The sequence below is a fragment of the Mobula hypostoma genome, chromosome 26 (genome assembly GCF_963921235.1).
Source record: "Mobula hypostoma chromosome 26, sMobHyp1.1, whole genome shotgun sequence".
Lineage (NCBI taxonomy): Eukaryota > Metazoa > Chordata > Chondrichthyes > Myliobatiformes > Myliobatidae > Mobula > Mobula hypostoma.
Window position 1 is genome coordinate 22,479,391 of NC_086122.1, and position 19,459 is coordinate 22,498,849.

General features: G+C 42.6%; 1 protein-coding gene across 1 annotated transcript; it reads right to left on the minus strand.

The window, feature by feature from the left end:
* Positions 1–764: 764 nt before the first annotated feature.
* LOC134338075 (interferon alpha-inducible protein 27-like protein 2A) lies at positions 765–17,521 on the minus strand. Its single transcript, XM_063033607.1, has 6 exons — positions 17,483–17,521; positions 16,086–16,176; positions 7,620–7,646; positions 6,098–6,133; positions 5,105–5,266; positions 765–2,200 (listed from the first exon to the last, which is right to left on the minus strand). The coding sequence occupies exons 1-6, from the start codon at positions 17,519–17,521 to the stop codon at positions 2,094–2,096; spliced, it is 462 nt and encodes a 153-aa protein (XP_062889677.1). The 3' UTR covers positions 765–2,093.
* Between the last annotated feature and the right edge of the window lie 1,938 nt (positions 17,522–19,459).

The window sequence follows — 19,459 nt, forward strand, 5'->3', positions numbered from 1 at the left end:
ATGGGCCAAATGGCCTGATTCCGTTTTTATATCATGGTCTTATGGTTTAGTCAGCCAATCATGTAGCAGCAACTCACTGCATAAAAGCTTGCAGAACGGTCAAGAGATTCATTCCTTGTTGAGACCAACATCAAATAAGGAAAAAAGGTTCTCTAAATGACCTTGACAGTCGAATAATTATCAGTGCCAGATGGAGTAGTTTGAACATCTCAGGAACGCCGACCTGAGGTTTCCATGCATAACAATCTTTGGATTAAACAGAGAATGGTGTGAAAACCAAAAAAAAAATCCAGTGAGTGGCAGTCCTGTGGGCAAAAATGCCTTATTAATGAGAGAAGCTGGAGGAAAATGGCCAGGCTGGTTTAAGCCCCGTATCAGTAAGATAACAGACACTCAAATAGACATGAGCTACAACAGTCATGTGCAGAAGAGGTTCACTAAATACACATGTTTAATCTTGATGGGCTACAGCAGCAGGCAACCATGAAAATATACTTAATAATTAATTTGTAATTACTGTAATTTAAATCACTTTGTAGAGATCTGTTTTCACTTTCACACGAGACTTTTTCCTGATGATCAGTGTCAAAAAAGCCAAATTGAATCCATTGTGATTCAATATTGTAAAACGGTAAAACATGAAAACTTCTGGGGTGATACTTTTCATTGGCACTGTATAATATATATATACACGCACATATGTGTAATTTATTTATTTATGTATATAATATAGATATTTGTCTACCATGTGTGCATAATCATTGGAGATAATTACTTAAACCATCATGTAATCCCCAAGAAGTCCATAGTTGGAAGGGAAGGAGAAGATGGCGGTGCGATGGCAGCGTGCGCGGCCACTTCAGTGGTGATGTCTGTTATCTGTCAAGTAGAGGACCGTGCACAATTCTGATTTGATGGAGACAGACGTGACAGCACGGAGGAACATCTGGAAAACTTCTGAAATGCCCGCTTTGCTGCCGCTGCTACTGTGTGGTAACCGGAATCTCCGGAAGAGAAGGCCCCGCAATCCTCGGCTTTGCGTGTCTCAGCAGCCGGGGAGAGGTTGAAGGCGCTCGGGAGGCTGTATCGGAGAGGCTGGTCGGAGGCTCGAAGTTTTCGGACAGATGGACTCAGTGTCAGCTGCTTCCAATGCATCGGCAAGTTGACGGTGCCTGGAGGTTTATGGCAGAAAGTTTCTCCCTTTTGCCGCCTGCTATCGGGGACTCAGGAGTCGACTGAGACTTTGAGACTTTTTTTTACCGTGCCCATGGTCTGCTCTTCATCAAATTATGGTATTGCTTTGCACTGTTGTAACTATATGTTATAATTATGTGGTTCTGTCAGTGTTAGTCTTTGGATTGTCCTGTTTTCTGTGATATCACTCTGGAGAAACATTGTATCATTTCTAAATGACAATAAAAGAGAACTGAGTGTTCTCATAATCTAGTTCTTTCAGTCATTTTAAAATAAAGTAGTATTTACAGTATCTTTACATTTCAAGGTTGGCATTGTTTACCATGGGACAATCCCTTGATAATCATTTGAAATAGTCAAGCTCTATATGAACAGATGACAGACCACGCAAAAACATGTTGACCATTTATTTACTGATTCACTTAACCAACCCTGTAAAACATTCTATGGAATGCTATGACAGAGCTTCCGTTTACCCCGTAGCTAGGTTTAGAATGGCACAATTTCAGACTTTGCAGTAGTGCATTTCGAGCGAAAAATATTGAACAAGCTAGAAATCTGAAACTTAAACAGAGCTGAAAATATCCAGCTCTGGCTGCAAATGTGGTGTGAAACAGTGACTTGACAGTTCATGACAGTCATCCACTCCACATTTACAATATTTTCCATTTCATTTCTAGACACGTGTTTAGAATATTTAACCAACTCCTCAATGAAGATTGTTTCATAAATCAGAAGATATTGAAATACAGACTAAGCAAGACTAATCTAAAATTATATGCTGTAACATCTTACAAACAGTTTTGTAAATAATCTTTTATTCCAAAGAGAGAAAGCCTATTTTGCTGTGATCATGGCTGTCTTCTACTGTGTGTCTACTTGCAAGCAGCCTGTTAGATTTAGGACTTATCTGAAGAACTCTCATAAACGATTTTGGATATGTAGCCAGCAGCAGCTCCGACGGTTCCAACAGCAGCAGTACCAGCAGCAGATAATCCAGCGGCTCCTTGAAGAATGAAAGAACAATGTATTAATTAGATTTTCCTTTGACTTAAAAGCAGGACATTCATCCCATTTAGTTCAATTCTCAGCGCATTCCCCTCAACCTATCCCCACACTGTCCACACCCACCATTAACTCCACCATAATTCATCACCACCACCAAAAGAAGGGGCAAATTACAATGGGCAGTTAACCTACCAGCACATATTTGCATTGTAGGGGAATAGGAGTACTCAGGCGAACTCTTATAACCTCAGCGAGAATGTGCAAACTCCACATAGACAGCAGTTGAAGTCAGATCCAAGCAGCTGCACGGAATGGGTCCACATTGTGCCATCCCATAATTAAACATATAACATTATTTGCCCATTCTCTAATTCTGGATCACATTCATGATAAGGAGCTGCTGTGGACATCCAGGTTTTTTTAAAACTTCATTTCCAGAATGAAATAGAATATCTAACAAATTTCTAAATAAGAAGATTGTTTAATAACTCAAAAACACTGAAACATGGACTAACCAATGTATGACTAAAATTATATGCTGCAACTTCTTGCGTTTTGAATCTCAAGATTGACAGACAAACCTAAACCAAATCTTATGCCATTTCTACACTAAGCTGTTAACAACTGCAGGAAACCTATGCTTGAAAACCCTTCACAGTGTGAACAGACACAGTTGCCTTCACTGACCATCCTGAGTACAATGAAATGGGTGATCCATGTATTTTATGAAGAGTTCTCTTCAAGAAGATAAATGGTTTCTTGTCTGCAAAATACACATTCAGGCTAGGGCTCTGACTGTGTCAGAGTGAATATTCCCAGTCTCTGGTATGTATGTTCACTACTGGACTCATGAAAAGATCTGCCCGTTTATCCTTCTATGTTTCTCCCAGTTAGAAAGAACAGAGTTAAGGAATGCTGATATTTTCGTCAACTGGTTTTGCTTTTCCTTGGTATTTTACTATCAAAATTTGAATTAAAAATTTCAGAGATTAAATCTTATTAGGTTTAGACAATCATTTATATTAACCATGTTGTCGACTAAGGAGGGCGAAGCAAAGTCAAAATGGTGCTAAACGGCGACTCCTTTACTTGCAGCTTCAGAAACAGCTCCATTTATATCTTTAAAAACGCAAACATGAGGAAACCTACAGATGCCGCACCGGAAGCATCAGACGCAGTACATCACACCGGCCGATTCACAGGTGAAGTGTTGTTTCACCTGGAAGGACCGTCTGGGGCCCTGAAAGGTGGTGCCGTATGGCCTATATATTGGTGAGACCCGACGCAGACCGGTAGACCGTCTCGCTGAACACCTGCGCTCTGTCTGCCAGAGGAGGCAGGATCTCCCAGTGGCCACACATTTTAATTCTACGTCCCATTCCCATTCTGATATGTCTATCCATGGCCTCCTCTATTGTCAAAATGAAGCCACAGTCAAGTTGGAGGAGTAACACCTTATATTCCCTTTGGGTAGCCTCCAATCTGATGGCATAAACATTGACTTCTCTAACTTCTGTTAATGCCCCACCTCCCATTCTTACCCCATCCCTTATTTATTTATTTATTTATTTATTATTTCCCCCCCTTTTTTCCCCTCTCTCTGTCCCTCTCACAATAACTCCTTACCTGCTCTCTATTTTCCTCTGCCTCTCTCCTCCCCTTTCTTTCTCCCTAGGCATCCTGTCCCATGATCCTCTCCCTTCTCCAGCCTTATATCCCTCTCGCCGATCAACTGTCCAACTCTTAGCTCCATCCCTCCCCCTCCTGTCTTCTCCTATCATTTTGGATCTCCCCCTCTCCCTCCCACTTTCAAATCTCTTACTATCTTTTCTTTCAGTTAGTCCTGACGAAGGGTCTCGGCCTGAAACGTCGACTGTACTTCTTCTATGGATGCTGCCTGGCCTGCTGCGTTCCACCGGCATTTTGTGTGTGTTTCATTTATATCTTTGATATTTCTTTGCTTCCTTTTCAAGGTTCTTTTGAAGACCCTGACCTGGAGTTACACTCTGACTTCAGTTCTTTGCGGGAATGTGTCCCACTCTCAGGGTCTCACAACCGGCTGCTTTTTGATATCCCAAGGACACGGCCTGGAAGACTGGAGCGCCTTCAGGGTGCCGGATTTCCATGGCTCTAGAGACGGGCTAATCCAAGGCTGTCGCCCCTGACTGAGGTGTTGCGGGAGAACACGGAACATCGGGAGCAGTGGGTTAGCTGCTGGTTCTATATCCAGAGACCTGAGCCTTTCCGGGGCTGATTCTCTGGGTGCAGAGCTTGGAAAAAGCAATGCAATGGACTCCTAACACCATAAATCAGCGAGCTGTTTGTTATGTCTCCCCTCTCACTGTGAAACAGGGACACCTCTTTTTCCCTTATTAGGGGGAGAGAGAGAGAGCCTGTGGTACGTTGAATTACCGGCTGAATGCCTAGTCTTTGGGGTACTGCAATTCTGTGTCTTTATTGATGCTCTGCTGCATGCTTGAGTGCCCGGTGGAGGGTGCTGATGCTTTTTTGCTGGTGGGGTCATTGTCTTGCTTCTGCGTGTGTGTATGGGAGGGGGGAGCTGGTGGGTGGGGTGGGGCTTTGGGGTTATATCGTTTAACTGTCATTCATTCTTCGGTGCATGCCTCTGTTTTCATGGATGTTTGCGAAGAAAAAGAATTTCAGGATGTATATGGTATACATTTCTCTGACATTAAATGTACCTATTGAACCTATTGAATTAGATGCAATAATTGATTAGAATCTGAGTAGCTTTACACCCCCTGAAGCCTCAAACATATTTACACAACTACTCTATATCTGGAGATATGGCCTGTTTAATTGGACTATTGATTAAATTAAAATCAATATTTATAATCGTTTTTCTTCCCGAGTTTCTTTATAGAGAAACATAGAATCATACCAATAGACTGGAGAACTGCCACAGCACTGCCAGCCACTACCCCTCCTCCATTGGCAATCGCAGCCGCAGACATCATATGAGCTCCTATGGACCCAGCTGCTACTCCAGCACCGGTGAACCCAGCAAAGCCAACGACAACGGGGGCCCCGACCACTGCAACAGCTGCAAAGCAGGGTAACACAATGAAAGGATGTGAAATCAAACTATCCATGTGGGAACATGAGATTTCATTTAGTCCGTTGACTGGGATCGTCGCACCTGCGAAGTTAGAACGCGAGGACACCCATTTTTGAACAGAATTAAGAAGGAATATCTTTAGCCAGAGGGCAGTAAATCTGTGGAATTCATTGCCACGGACGGATGTGGAGGCCAAGTCACTGGGTATATAAGACCATAAGACAAAGGAGCAGTAATCGGCCATTCGGCCCATCGAGTCTGCTCCGCCAGTTTATCATGAGCTGATCCATTCTCCCATTTAGTCCCACTCCCCCGCCTTCTCACCATAACCTTTGATGCCCTGGCTACTCAGATACCTGTCAATCTCTGCCTTAAATACACCCAATGACTTGGCCTCCACTGCTGCCCGTGGCAACAAATTCCATAGATTCACCGCCCTCTGACTAAAAAAATCTCTTCACATTTCTGTTCTGAATGGACGACCTTCAATCCTCAAGTCATGCCCTCTCGTACTAGACTCCCCCATCATGGGAAACAACTTTGCCACATCCGCTCTGTCCATGCCATTCAACATTTGAAAGCATATTTAAAGTGTAGGTTGATAGGTTCTTGATTAGTAGCGGCATCAAGGATTGCGGGGAGAAGGCACGAGAATGGGGTTGAGAGGGAGAATTAATCAGCCGTGATCAAACGGCGAAGCACTTACTTGGCCGAATGGCTGAATTCTGCTCACATTTTACAATTTATTTGTAAACACTATGAGAGAACTCAATAACATGTTATAAAAATGCCTCAATACAAGCTGCCTTGACATACCTGCTCCACCAGCAACCCAGGCAGCAGTCGACCAATCTGTAAAAACAAAGATGCAGATATTATTGATTTATTATTTACAGATTGAACGTGGAACGGGTCCTTTTGGCGCAATGAGCTACATTTCTCAGCAACCCACTTATTTAACACTCGCCTAATCACAGGACAATTTACAATGACTGATTAACTTAATAATCAATATGTGTTTGGACAGTGGGAGGAGAGCAGATCACCCAGAGAAAACCCATGTGGTTATGGAGAGAATGTAAAACGTCCGTAAAGATGACACTGGAATTTAACTCCGAGCTCTGGAATGCCCGGGTTGTAATATCTTTGCGCTAACCATTACACTACCGTATCACACCAAAGTATGCAAGAAGACCGGAACTAGATTCTCATGTAGCTTAATTGTTGAAATTATCAACAAGACAACCATGCCAAACTTAGGTGCATTTTTGTGGGTTACTTCTAAAGATGAACTTTTACTCTCTCAGCTGTAGAGATAGCAGAAGCAGAGTGATCTTCCAGCATTTTCCAAATTCTGCAGAACTCCAGTAGTCTGGATAACTAATTTCATACAGCTACCCACATTGGGAGGGACAAATGAGCAGGACTAGCCTATCAACTGCTATTGGACAAAAATCTGTAACCTTTATTAACGAAATGGTAAGAGGGCACTTGGAAAATGCTCCAAGGTTATATGGTTTTGTAAAAGGATTTGACAAACATGCTATCGTTCTATGAAGATCTACATAGCAGGACCAATAAAGGAGAACCCTTTGATGTAGTTATCTGGATTACCTAAAGATATTCAGTTAGTTGCTACCAAAAAGATTCCTCCCACCGCTAATCATTTTTGGTATTCAGTATGCAAAATGGATGACGTACAAAAAAATGGAAATTTGTGCTAGTTGATAGAGGATTGTGTTAAGAAATATCCAATTTCATGTATTAAGATTCACAAGACTAATACCTCTAATGAACGGGGCTTATGAGGAAAGGTTAAGTAGATTGATTCTCTGCTCTTTAGTGCTTAAATAAAGAATTGAAATATTCAGGATTTCAAGTGTCTTAATTTGGTGAAGATTGTAAAAATGTTTTTTTTGGTCCTCAAAAGGCAATCTAGAGTTATAGTGAAGAGTCTTAGGGATACCTATTTGAAAGTGTGATGAAAAATAACTTCATTCTATTCCAGATAGCCAAGTACATTGAGTCAACATTCATATGAACGGTTGAGGTGGATCTTTGGACTTTGTCAGGAATTAAAGAAAATGGGGGATCCAGGGCTATGAGACAAACAGGAATTGAAGCCAGTGATCAGACACGCTGTAACATTAGGCAAAACAATTACCAAGTGACACTCTCCAACTTAAAAAAATATCAGTCCTGCCTTATAAATAACGAAAAAGGTAAATTATATTAAAAAAAAGTTAACTGTTCCTTACAACACCAATGTTAACAGTCATCATGAATCTGGGAGAGAGGTGACTGAGAAGTAGGTTAAGGAGAAGAGAATGGGACTTACCTATATCACATATAGAAAAGCTTGAGCCTGAAAAAGAGCAGATTAATAGCAGAAGGAGATCATTTCAATCACATACACAAACATAGAGAGCAACTCAACTTTCATTACTCATTTTCTCAGAACGTTTTCCGATTTATCTCACATCTATTTCTGGGAATAACCTGAGAAATTCAATATAAAGGCATTATTTTATATCAATGCTGTAAGAATTACATAACTTTTAAATTCTCAATATAGACTTTACTGCTCACTTGATTCTCAATAAAATAATTTTAAGAGAGACTGTTCAGTAAGGGGGAGCATAGCTATTTATTAGTTATAGTAAGAGTAACGGTAAATTTAAGTTATTTACAATAATTCGGGATTACTACACAAATATCCTCTCACCTGTGTGGAAAGCAGCAGATAAGAGCAACGCGATATACACCAGGTGCAGCATTTTTTTTCACAATATCTTCAAGGATCAGAAGTGCAAGATTCAATGCACTATAATCTCCCTGTGATGAAGTGATTTGAATTTAAAAGATCATAAGTAAGGATTTTATCCGAGTACTTCACTCAGAAGAAGATTAAAATAAAAATGCCAGTAAAGTTGTTTCAAACTTTTATTGCATCAGGTACGATCCTGTCCTCCAGTGCTGTCTGCAAGAAGTTTGCAAGTTAACCCTTTTCTGTGTGGGCTTCCTCCCAGGTGACAGGTTAATTGAAAACTATCAGTTCTACATAGGGTGAATGATGGAATCTGGGGGGAGAGTGAGTGGGCAGTTAATAAGTGGGTTTAATGTAAGATTGGTGTAAATGGGTGATTGATAGTCAGTACGAATGGGCCTGTTTCTATATGAACTCCCTCTCTCAAACACGGTTTCAAATTTGCCTGAAGCCAGTGAAAATATAACTAACACTTTCACTTGTTATATCTCCAATAAGCTGTACCTAATTGCTCAAAAACATTCAAGCAGTTTCCTAATGACAGATGGTAGTCTAATTGTAGTTTTCTGCTTATTATTTCATTTTTGCTGGGACCTTCTGAGAATCCATGATACTTCGGAAGAGTCCAACCAATTGTATTCAATAATTCTATTGTCACTCCTTTTGTATATATATATATAGAATAGTACAGCATATTACAGGCCCTTCGGCCCACAATGTTGTGCCGACCCTCAAACCCTGCCTCCTATATAACCCCCCCACCTTAAATTCCTCCATATACCTGTCTAGTAGTCTCTTAAACTTCACGAGTGTATCTGCCTCCACCATTGACTCAGGCAGTGCATTCCATGCACCAACCACTCTCTGAGTGAAAAACCTTCCTTTAATATCCCCCTTGAACGTCCCACCCCTTATCTTAAAGCCATGTCCTCTTGTATTGAGCAGTGGTGCCCTGGGGAAGAGGTGCTGGCTGTCTACTCTATCTGTTCCTCTTATTATCTTGCACACTTCTATTATGTCTCCTCTCATCCTCCTTCTCTCCAAAGAGTAAAGCCCTAGCTCCCTACAGGTTTCAACAGATTTCAACAGGTTCATCAGGCAGGATTTTTCCTGAAGCGGTTGTGATGGAGGATGCAGGGCCACGTGACTTACCAGGTTTCATTTACATCAATTTGACTTATGTCTTTCCTCTCCAGTGATAATAATTCTCAGAAGTTTTCTCCTTCCACCCTACCCACAGGATGTTCCCTTATTATTGGGATGCACTTAAAGCATCCCATAATAAAAACAAATACAAAATGTTTGTTCAAAGTCTCTGTTATGGGCAGTACAGTAGCGAAGCAGTAAGCACAATGCTTTACAGTGCCAGCCTTAAGGTCAGGGTTCAATTCTGCCGGTCTGTAAGGTCAGGGTTCAATTCCGCCACTCTGTAAGGTCAGGGTTCAATTCCGCCACTCTGTAAGGTCAGGGTTTAATTCTGCCGGTCTGTAAGGTCAGGGTTCAATTCCGCCACTCTGTAAGGTCAGGGTTCAATTCCGCCGGTCTGTAAGGTCAGGGTTCAATTCCGCCACTCTCTGTAAGGAGTGTGTACATTCTCCCTGTGACTGCATGGGCATCATCCAGGTGCTCCAGTTCCTCCCCCCACAATATTCTACTGGGGAGGGTTTAAAATAATTTGGCAGGGGGAAGGAAACTAGAGTGATAGGGCTGAGGATGAGGCAGTTAGTATACAATTAGATGTGGTGTGTAGTAAGACTGTGAGGAAGGCCAGGTAGATTATATGGCAAAGTTGCAGTTCAGTGGGATGAGTTAAAGTGTAACGGTGTATTCAACAAAAAGGGTAAAGCACAGATGATGACTAGCAATCTTTTTTTCTACTAATCAGCTTCAGTCTTGGTAGTGGGTAAGATTTTTTTTATATAATAAAATTGTTATTTTTCATTGTTACGAACTCATCGACTTGTACGAATATAGGGTAAGGAGTCTTTATATGCAATTTAGCTTAATGTATTGACATATTTTTTTTCCTGTACTCTGCCAAAAGAACATCGGCAGGCATTCTGACCTCTGCAAAGGACTGGCAGCTGTTGGTGGACCTCGAAGGGCAGCTGAAGTTCCCCAACCATATCGCAGCCACCACCCTGTGACCAGACATTGTCCTAGTGTCTGAGTCTACTAAGCAAGTGGTGCTGCTGGAGCTGACAGTCCCATGGGAAGATAGCCTGGAAGAGGCTTTTGAAAGGAAGCTCTCCAAGTACGCAGGACTGGTCAGCAACTGTCAGCAGGCTGGATGGAGAGCGAGGTGTCTCCCAGTGGAGGTTGGTTGTAGGGGATTCGTAGCCCGTTCTTTAGTTAGAGCCTTCAGCATTTTGGGCATCGAGGGAGAGAGGAAGAGGAGAGCCATCCGCAGTACCACCGATGCGGCAGAGAGGGCCTCAAGGTGGCTGTGGCTCAAAAGAGGGGAGCCATGGAGTCATAAGTAGCTAGCCATCTGCACACAAGCTGGGGTCTGATCAGCCCCGGCTGGGTCACCTGGAGGAGGTTGTATGATGTTGAAAGACCCGAAACACCCAATGATTCCAGGAACATCACTGAAGATGTGTCGGGAAGCATCAATAGATGTATGTACACAGCTGTATTCTTATATATAAATTAATAAAAATATTGGAAAGAAAAAAGGGGATGAATACAGGACTGAAAGTGTTGTAATTGAATGCATGTGGTGTACGGAATAAGGTAGGTGATCATGATGCAGTGAGAGACTGGCAGGTATGGTGGGGTGGGATTCTCGCGAGTCATGGCTATTAAAAGATCATAGATTGATCATACATTACATTGAAAGTACAGGCAGGTAGGCAGAGGGGGTGGAGTGGTTCTGTTCGTAAACAGTGACAATATGAAGGTAGGTGGAGGCGGCGGTAGTGTTAGGGAAACAAGCTCTTCTTAGAAGGGGTAGAAGAGATTGGGGGAATGGACAAAGAAATAGCAGATGGAATACAGTGTAGGGAGATGTTTGGCAAAAGGAATGTGGCTATGGACTATTCTCTAAATGGGGAGAAAATTCAAAACTTGGGAGTCCTCATGCACGATTCCCTAATTGTTAACTTGCAAACTGAATAATTGGTAAGGATGGCAAATGTAATGTTAGCATTCATTTCGAAAGGAGTAGAATGCAGAAGCATTATTGTAACGCTGAGGCATTGGTTGGAGTATTGAGAGCCGTTTTTGGCCCCTTATCGTAGAAAAGATTTGTTAGCTTTGGAGAGGGTCCAGAGGAAGTGCATGAGAATGATCTCAGCAATAAAAGGTTAACATATGAGTGGCGTTTGATGACGCTGGGATTGTGCTCGTTGGAGTTTAGAAAAATAAGAGGGATCTCATTGAACCCTATCAATTATTGAAAGGCCTAGAAAGGCTGAATGTAGAGAGGATGTTTCCTATAGCGGACGATTCTAGGACCAGAGGGCATAGCCTCAGAATTGAGGTATGTCCATTTACAACAGAGATGAGGAAAAATTGATTTAGCTAGAGGGTGATGAATCTGTGAAATTCTTTGCAAAAAACAGCTGAGGAGGCCAAGTCATTCGGTATATTTAAGGCAAGAGTTTAACAGGTTCTTGATTAATCAGGGCAACAAAGTTATAGGGAGAAGGCAGGAGACTGGGGTTGAGAAAGATAATAAATCCGCCATGATGGCATGGTAGGGCATACTCGATGGGCCAAATGGTCTAATTCTGCTCCTATGTCTTTTGGTCTTATATTCCTAAAACATACAGATTAGGGGTTAGCGTATTATGGGCATGCTATATTGGCACTGGAAGCCTGGTGACACTTGTGGGCTGCCCAGCACAAGCCTCACTGATTTGATTTGATGCATACTGTGCTTTTCACTGTATGTTTCGTTGTATATGTGACTAAGTTAATTGGTTCACTAATTTCCAGTCTGTTTCTATTAGTTTCCTCCTTTATATTTGTAGAAATTCTTTCTTCTTCCCTCGTTCAAATAATTTTTGACTCCATCCTTTTAAGTCATCTTTTGCTGGTGTCCAAAACTTCTCAATTTTCTAATCACCACAATATCATATGTTTGACTTATTTTTTGGTGGGTTGCAATTAGCGCAAGAAATCGTTTGTTGGTGAGGCAGTGCAAGGTTTAAAAAGAACTTGGGTCCTTTTGAAAATTTTGACAATTTATTATGTACTCAGCCAGGATAAATAAACAGAAGCAGGGTGTAAGTGGTGCGGCCACTGTTGGAGTGGGCAGTGTTAGAGTGGTCAGGCTTTCGCTCAACAGGCTTAGGTGAGAACAGGCACAGGCTAGAACGTAAGTTTGAGAAGATAGAGATAGGATGGTAGTTAAGGTGGTGGAATGCTCCTCCTGAAAGATGAGGGACTACAAGATACCAAATGGTTTCCCTAATTACTACATCTGCAGGAGGTGCACCAAATTTCAGCTCGTCACTGACAAGATCCAGGAACTAGATGTACTCGGTACCATCTGGGAGGATAAAAACCTCCCAGGTTCTGGGGTCCAAAATGCCTCAGAGCAGCTGCAAATGATTCTCAAGAGGGAAGGTGAGCAGCCAGAGGCCCCGTTGACATAGGTTGAAAGGAGGAAGAGGTCCTGTGCATTGAGTACAGGAGGGTAGGGAAGAGGCTACCAAGAGTAGTAATCTGTGGATTACTCCCAGTATAATGTGCTAGTCAAGGCAGCAATAGGATAATAGTACAGAAACTGTTGCAGGGGGCAGGGTTTCAGGTATCTGGATTATTGGGATCTCCTCTAGGGTGGCATGACCCGTACAAAATGATCAGGTTATATCTGAAAACAACAGGGGCCAATATCCTTGCGGGCAATAGTTGGGGAGAGTTTGTACTAATTTGGCAGGGGGATGGGAACCAGAGTGATAGGAATGAGGATAGAGCTATTGACAGACAAGTCGATGCATTGTGTAGTGAGACTGTGAGGAAGGACAGGCAGATGATACTGAAAATTTGCAGTCAGAGGGATAAGCTGAATTATAATATGGGGACCAAATTGAAAATGCTGATGACTACAGGATTGCAAGTGTTAGATATGAATGCCTGCAGCATATGGAATAAAGTAGATGATCTTGTAACACAGGTAGACATTGGCAGGTATGACTTGGTGGGCATTACTGAATTGTGGCTGATTATAGTTGGGAGCTTAACATCCAAGGATACGCACTGCATTAAAAGGACAGGCAGGTAGGTAGAAGGGATGAGTTGGTTCTTTTGGTAAAAGCTGAAATCAAATCTTTAGAAAGAGATTAAGTAGAATCCCTGTGGGTAGGTAAAAAAACTGCAAGGGTAAAAAGACACTTATGGGAGTTACAGTATGTACAGGCCTCTGAACATTAGTTAGGATGTGGGATATAAGTTACTACAGGAGATAGAAAAAGGATTTCAATATGCATGTAGATTGGGAAAATCAGGTTGGTGCTGGATCCCAAGAGCAGTTTGTGGTTGAGCACATGAGGGGACTGTAAATTTTGGATTGGGTGTTGTGTAATGAACCAGATTTGATCAGGATACTTATGGTAAGGGAACCCATATGATCGTAATATGATAGAACTCACCCTGTAGTTTGAGAGGGAGAAAATAAAGTCAGACATATCGGAATTACAGTGGAGTAAAGGGAAGTACAGAGACACGGGAGAGGAGATGGACAAAGATAATTAGAAAGGGACACCAGCAGGGATGAAGACAGAATATCAATGGCTGGAGTTTCTGGGGGCAATTTGGAAGGTGCAGGATAGATACATCCAAAGATAACTAAGTATGCTAACGGGAGGATAAGGCAACCATGACTGACAAGGGACATATAACAAAAGTTAGTTGTAACTTAGAGGATTGGGAAGATTTTAAAAACTAACAGAAGGCAACTAGATAGCCATAGAGAAAAGATGAAAACTAGTGATTCTTGAAGGATCATTACTAATACCTCCACAAACTCTTCAGCTATCTCTCTCCAAATCCTCAGGTGTACAGCGTCTGATTCAGGTGACTTATCTACCTTCCAATCTTTCAGTTTCCCAAAAACCTTCTCCCTAGTAATGGTAACTTCACACACTTCATGATCCCTGATATCTGGAACTTCCACCATACTGCCAGTGTCTTCCACAGTGAAGGCTGATGCAAAATATTTATTCAGTTTGTCCTCCATTTCCTTGTTCCCATTACTACCTCTCCAGCAGTCATATAAACACTCTTGCCTCTCTTTTACATTTCGATATTTGCATTAACAAATATCTAAATAATATTTGCAAATTAGATATTTGCATTAACACTAGCAGGGATGACAGCAAGGCAGCAATGGCTGGAGTTTCTGGGAGCAATTCAGAAGGCATAGGATAGATACGTCCCAAAGAAGCACTATTCTGAAGGCATGATGACACAACTGTGGCTGAGAAGGGATGTCAAGCTGACACAAAAGCAAAAGAAAGGGTATATATAATAAAGCGAAAATTAGTGTGAGGTTAGGGAACTGGTAAACTTAAAAACCAACAGAAGGCAGTTAAAAAGCCATGGGGGGGGGGGGTGGTATGAAGATGAAGTATGAAGGTAAGCTAGCCTGTAATATCAAAGAGGATACAAGAAATTTTTTTTCCGATACATGAAGTATAAGAGGAAAGCGAAAGGATATTGGATGGCTGGAAAATGATGCTGGAGAGGTAGTAATGGGGGGCAAAGACATGGCAGACAAACTTAAATGCATTGTGCCAGTCTTCACTGTGGGTGACACTAGCAGTATGCCAGTTATTCAAGTGTTAAGGGGCAGGAGTGAGTGAAGTTGCTATTACCATGGAGAAGGTGCTTGGGAAGCTGCAAGGTCTGAAGGTAGGTATGTCACCTGGACCAGACAGACTTCACCCCAGGATTCTAGAGGAAGTCACTGAAGAGATTAGGGAGGTAATAGTAGTGATCTTTCAAAAGCTACTAGGTTCTGCAATGGTTTCCGAGGATTGGAAAATTGCAAGTATCACTCTACTCTTCAAGAAGGGAGAGAGGCAGAAGAAGGAAAATTATAGACCAGTGTTATCAAGACTTCGGTAGTTAGGAAGAAGTTACTGTCCACTATTAAGGTTGAGGTTTCAGGGTATTTGGAGGCTCACGTTAAAGCAGGGCAAATTTAACATGGTTTCCCTAAGGGAAAATCTTGCCTGAGAAATCTGTGGGAATTGTTTGAGGAAATAATGGGCTAGATAGACAAAAGAGAGTCAGTGAATATTGCTTACTTGGATTTTCATAAAGTCTTTGACCACGCGCCACACTTGAGGCTGCTTAAGAAGAACTCACGATATTACAGGAAAGTTACGAGTAGGGATAGAAGATTGGCTGACTGGCAGGAGGCAAAGAGTGGGGAAAAAGTTGGGGGATTTTCTGGTCGGCAGCCAGTGGCTAGTAGTGTTCTGAAGGGCTCAGTGTTAGGACCGCTTCTTTTCACATGATATATCAATGATTTGGATGATGGAATTGACGGCTGTGGAAGCCAAGCCATGGAGTATATTTAAAGCAGAGATTGATAGGTTCTTGATTAGTAAGGGCAGCAAAGGTAACAGGGCAGAAGAACGGGGTGGAGAAGGGTAATAATTAGCCATGATAAAAAGTCAGAGCAGACTCGAAGGGCCAAATGGCTTTATTCTGTCCCTATGTCTTATGGACTTTGTCACCACTATTAATGTCTTTATCCGTGGGTTGTTCATTTACGGCAGAACCTTTACTCGCCACGATCCCCAGGTAAAGTTTGCAGCAGAAAATCCTACCGGATGTCAGATTGAGCCCAACACCAACGATAAAATATCAAGAATAAAATGACACACGAATTTTGTACTTTATTAATGTAATGGTGCGTATGCACTCAATTTTAAATAAAACTGGAAAACTATTTCTATTGTTCCAATGATACCTGCTGAAGGAGTATCCTGCATCAACGTTTTCTTCAATAATTCCTTCTCTTTCTGTAGTGTACCTGCTGGGAGACTGTACTTCGACACGAAAGAGCGTAACACTCACCAGAACTCGAAACACGCTGCTGATGGTCAACGCCCGAAGTGTGTAATTCCGAGCGCACAGAGCGGGTTACAGTCGGAGCCTCTTTTAATAACTAGCGAATTTCCAGAGGCAACATTTGATACGACGTCATTAGTTTAGTTTCATTTCCTAGCGAACTGCGGCTGTTTTCAGCGAGAGGGCTGAGAGATTGCTTAACCCGGAGTCTGCGTCAGAAAAAAAAACAACTCACTGGAGTAACGCAACCCGGTCAGGGGTTCAAAGCACCCACCCCAAAAAGGTCGGTCCTTTCTCTCCTGATACAGACACAACTTGATAGGTGGAGTTGTTCCAGCAGATCTTTTTTTTTGCTCGTTTTCACTGAGAATTGTTACAAGAGTCACACTGGAATTAAGCTCACGTCCTGCCCGTTGAACTGAGAGACAAATTAACGTGGATGGTTTAGATGTTGGAAGTGTAGTGTAACTGAAGCAGAGAGAGAGCTTTGTCCAGGAGGAGAGACAGAAGTAGATACAGTAAAGGATTAGAGGGGGTTGGATGGAAAGTCCAACACTGGAAGGATACAAGTAAGGATCTGAGATGACTTTATGGTGACTCAGTCCATGGGAATAGTGAAGCCATATGAGAGGATAAACTTATGGCGCAGATCATCAATTCAGAGGGAGGTGATGGGCAGGTAAGGAGATAAGGTGAGAATGGGAATGGGGAATGCTGAAGGGTGGCATTACCAGAAGTTGGATAAATAGATGTTCATGCCACCGGGTTGGAGGCTACCCAGACGGAATGTAAGGTGACTGCGAAGCAATTTCCTTCTCCTGCCTATCACTTCCCTCCCTGGACATAATGGGAAGAATTGGCTGTAACAGCAGCAGGCCCGAGGAGAAATCTGCAGCCAATCCCAATAAGGCTGCTATCCCAGACAACAAATCGGGCCCTGCACTTGGGAAGCATGCACCCCAACTCACTGACATCTTTGCCGATATGTTTGACATTTCACTCACTGGGGCTACTGTTCCTGCATGCTTCAAATTAGCCACTGTTATCCCTGAGCCAAAGAATTCTGCAGTTTCAGAACTAAATGACTATCACCCGTTGGCGTTGATGCCAGTCATCATGAAATGCTTTGAATGACTGATAATGGCACACATTAAAAACTCCATTCCTGTCTCATTGGACTCTTATCAATATATTTACTGACAGAACCACTCTATAACAGATGCCATGCTGTCTGACTTGCCCATGGCCCTGACCAATCCAGAAAACAAGGATATTTTTGGTCATAATGCTGTTTCTGGAATTTATTTCAGCATTCAACAAGATTGTCCCGCAGACACTGTTGAACAAATTCCTAGTCCTCGGTCTAATTACACCACTGTGCAACTTGGTCCTAACCTACAGACCTCAATCAGGACGCACAGTTGCTCCTCCTTCCTCACCATCCTAAATACAGGCGCCCTCCAGCATTGTGTGCTAAGCCCATTGCTGTGCACTCTGCTCACCCATGAATGTACATCAAAACACTCCAGCAATCACATTGTCAAATGCACCGATGACATAACACTGATAGGGTTCATCACCAACAATGGTGAGGCAGCCTATGGAGAGATGGTGGAAGAGCTCAGGGCCTGATACTAGGCAAATAACCTCTTTCTTAATGTCATCAAGATGAAGAAGATAGTTATGGACTTTAGGAGAACTCGTACCTCTCATACCCTTCTTTACATCAATGGCACAGCAGTGGAAACAGCGAGCAGCTTCAAACTCCTGGGAGAGCACATCTTGCACAACCTCTCATGGTCCCAAAACACATCCTCCACAGTCAATAAAGTTGACTATAGCTCAGTGTTTAACACCATCACTGCCGGAGTCCTGATCAATAAGCTACAGAGCCTGGGCCTCTGTACCTCCCTCTCCAACTGGATTCTCGACTTCCTAACTGGAAGGTCATAATCTGTGCAGATTGGTAATAGTATCTCCTTCTTGCTGACGATCAACACTGGCACACCTTAGGGGTGTGTCTTAGTGCACTGTTCCACTCCCTCTATGCCCATGATTGTGTGGCTAGGTATAACTCAAATGCCATCTGTAAATTTGCTAATGACACAACCATTGTTGGTAGAATCTCAGATAGAGATGAGAATGCATATGAGAGTGAGATATACCAGTTAATTGAGTGGTGACACAGCAACAACCTTGCACTCAACATCAGTAAGACAAAAGAGCTGATTGTGGACTTCAGACAGGGTAAGGTGAGGAAACACAGACCAATCCTCATAGAGAGATCAGAAGTGGAGAGAGTGAGCAACTTCAAGTTCCTAGGTGTCAAAATCTCTGAGGATGTAAGCTGGTCTCAACATATCGATGTGACTGTGAAGAAGGCAATAATGCAGCTGTATTTGATTAGGAGTCAGTATGGGAGGTGTCACTGTTATTGAGCCACAGGTTGGACTTGTAATCTGTTATGGTTTCTATACCTTACCACAGGTGCCACGTGTCTTTGGTGTCACAAAGGTATCTGTGAGTTTTCTCTTGCTTTGCCTTCCTGAAGGCACAGGAGAGCATGGCTGTTGCTGACATTAGAGCCGTCCTATACTCTGATTTGAAAGCAGCAAGATCTTTAAACAGTGCACGAATCTCTGCAGTCAGCCGTGGTTTCTGATTTGCCCTGGCGTTGGAGAATTTAATCACGGTGACGTCCTCAATATATTTCCCTATGTAGTCAGTCTCTGATCCGTCACATTTATCAATGTTGATGTATTGATCGTGGGTAGCCGTCTCTCTGACTATGCTCCAGTGCGTGCTTTCAAAGCAGTGGCCAGGTCCTGACCTCCTTGTAAATGGGTTTGACTCACTTAGTCAATCAGTCAGGGATGCAGGTATACAGGGATGAGCAAAGTGGATACCAAACTTTTGTGTCCTTGCGCACTACTTCCCTGAGTAGACTGCGGTGCAGAGCGAGGGCTCACTCCACACATTAGGCTGTGACTGTGCAGGGCCGTCATTAGCCCGCTCGCTAGCAAGATAGGCGTGCAGATTTCAGTATTTGTTATACACAGCAGTGTTTTTCAATCATAGAAAAGAAGAACAGGGCAAGGAATTTTGCTGTTGATTGGAGCTGGAGTGACCCTGGGACGTTGTGCCACCAATCTTGTGGCCACCACCAATTAATGTACAGTTACTTGTACATTGTTTTTAATAAGGTTGTTTTAATACTTACATTTATTGTGTTTTTAATGCTCATTCTTTTATGCTGCATTGGATTTGGAGCAACAATCATTCTGTTTTCTTTACATCTGTGCAATGAAGAATGTGTGTGGCGGGGTGGAGATATGTCCCTACCAAACAAGGCGTAAGGCATTCCTTCCCTCTGCCATCCT

Bases quoted from the DNA above. Each gene is read 5' to 3' on its own strand.
- LOC134338075 (XM_063033607.1), bottom strand. From the start codon at position 17,521: ATGGTGAGGAAGGAGGAGCAACTGTGCGTCCTGATTGAG. The intron at 16,177-17,482 runs GTCTGTAGGTTA...GAAATTCGCTAG, and splicing joins AACTGTGCGTCCTGATTGAG to TTATTAAAAGAGGCTCCGAC. The intron at 6,134-7,619 runs GTAAGTCCCATT...TTGTTTTTACAG, and splicing joins CTTTTCTATATGTGATATAG to ATTGGTCGACTGCTGCCTGG.